The sequence below is a fragment of the Gekko japonicus genome, unplaced genomic scaffold (genome assembly GCF_001447785.1).
Source record: "Gekko japonicus isolate JY-2015 unplaced genomic scaffold, Gekko_japonicus_V1.1 scaffold955, whole genome shotgun sequence".
Lineage (NCBI taxonomy): Eukaryota > Metazoa > Chordata > Lepidosauria > Squamata > Gekkonidae > Gekko > Gekko japonicus.
Genome location: NW_015163631.1, coordinates 291246 through 292575, shown reverse-complemented (window position 1 = coordinate 292575; position 1330 = coordinate 291246). Strand labels below are relative to the sequence as shown.

The window sequence follows — 1330 nt, the reverse complement described above, 5'->3', positions numbered from 1 at the left end:
CCGTTCCAGAGGGCACTGTGAAAGCGACTCTTTTTCTATCAATGCTTTGTTGGACTGTGAATTGGGTGCCTGGGCAATAGACAGAGCTGTGGTCCTAAGCGGAGTGCCCAATGATGGACTATGGACTGTACACTGTGGACAGGGCAGCCTTGTGCCACAGACACATGCCAAGCCAGATCTGGACCTGGGACTACAGAGGACTTCTGCCCATTTATTTATTTATTTATTTATTTATATCTTCGATTTCTACACCGCTCCAACCCCGAAGGGTCTCTGAGCGGTTTACAAGTTCCGGATTTACAAGTTCTGAATTTATCCCTAACTAAGGCCACATATCTCCAGGGGTTGGGGCTGCCTACCGGCACCCAGGTGGCAGGGCTCGCTGTTCCTTGGTTGTTCTTCCTGGGCGGTCTTTCGGGTGTCAGTGCTCGGTTCCTGGCGTCTGGAGTTGTTGTTTGGTCTGGCGGCTTCTTCTCTCTTTTGTTTGGCGGGCTCGTCTTAGTGTGTGGGTCGTATTGACTTACAGCCCAGCTAACGTCCGTTGTGGCTCCGCTGTGCTTGCGTCACGTCACCACGTCCTTCTGTTGCTCCGCCTCTGTCTCCGCCTCCATCACTCCAGTTGCCTCGCTCTGCTGCTCCAATGCTACACCGCTTCCATCGCCTCCGCCATTTCCACCGTCACCGCTGCCGCTTCCAGTGCTCCTGCCACACACCTCTGTACGGGGAGGGTGCCCCCTGCCACCTAAGGGCAGGTACCCTTAATCTACTCGCTTATATTTATTGCTTTCGAACCGCTGGGTGGGCGGGAGCTGGGACTAGGGCCAGGAGCTCACCTCGGCCGCGGTGGGTCTCAAATAGCTGTAACAGCTGTTCACTGATGTTACCAGCAGGCGTTTTACCGCTCCCTATTCCAGAGCCAGGAGGCTATTCCCATGCTACACCCTGTATCTGCACAAGGACCATGATGCAAACCAGCAGCCCCGGTCTCCATGAACACAGACCCAGCAGCAGACCAGAGAGGAGACGTGTTCTGACACGTGCCAGATGTTCCTGCACAGAAGCCATGAAGGGATCACTTCTCCATCACGTAGCACATTCCTTCTCCCCCTGCGTCATCCTCAAACAAAGACTGTTGCCCGCCCAGAAACAAAAGATGCGCTGGAGCCTCCCTGCCACCCATCAAGATAATGCCCATGTCAAGCATAGAATCATTAAAGTGACAGCAACCCTTCTTCCCCCTTCCCTTGTCTCACCCCTTCCCCAAGAGGTGTCACTCCCTTACGTACATCAACCCTAGAACATAACATAAGAACATAAGAGATGCCAATGT

At 53.7% G+C, this 1330-nt stretch overlaps 1 protein-coding gene across 1 annotated transcript in view; it reads right to left on the bottom strand.

The window, feature by feature from the left end:
• Nucleotides 1-563: 563 nt before the first annotated feature.
• The window catches only part of CFAP77 (cilia and flagella associated protein 77), a 169455-nt gene continuing 168688 nt past the window's right edge, over nucleotides 564-1330 (bottom strand). Inside the window, exon 6 of the mRNA XM_015407535.1 lies at nucleotides 564-713. Coding sequence (XP_015263021.1) covers nucleotides 564-713 — 150 coding nt within the window. The remainder of the gene's footprint in view (nucleotides 714-1330) is intronic.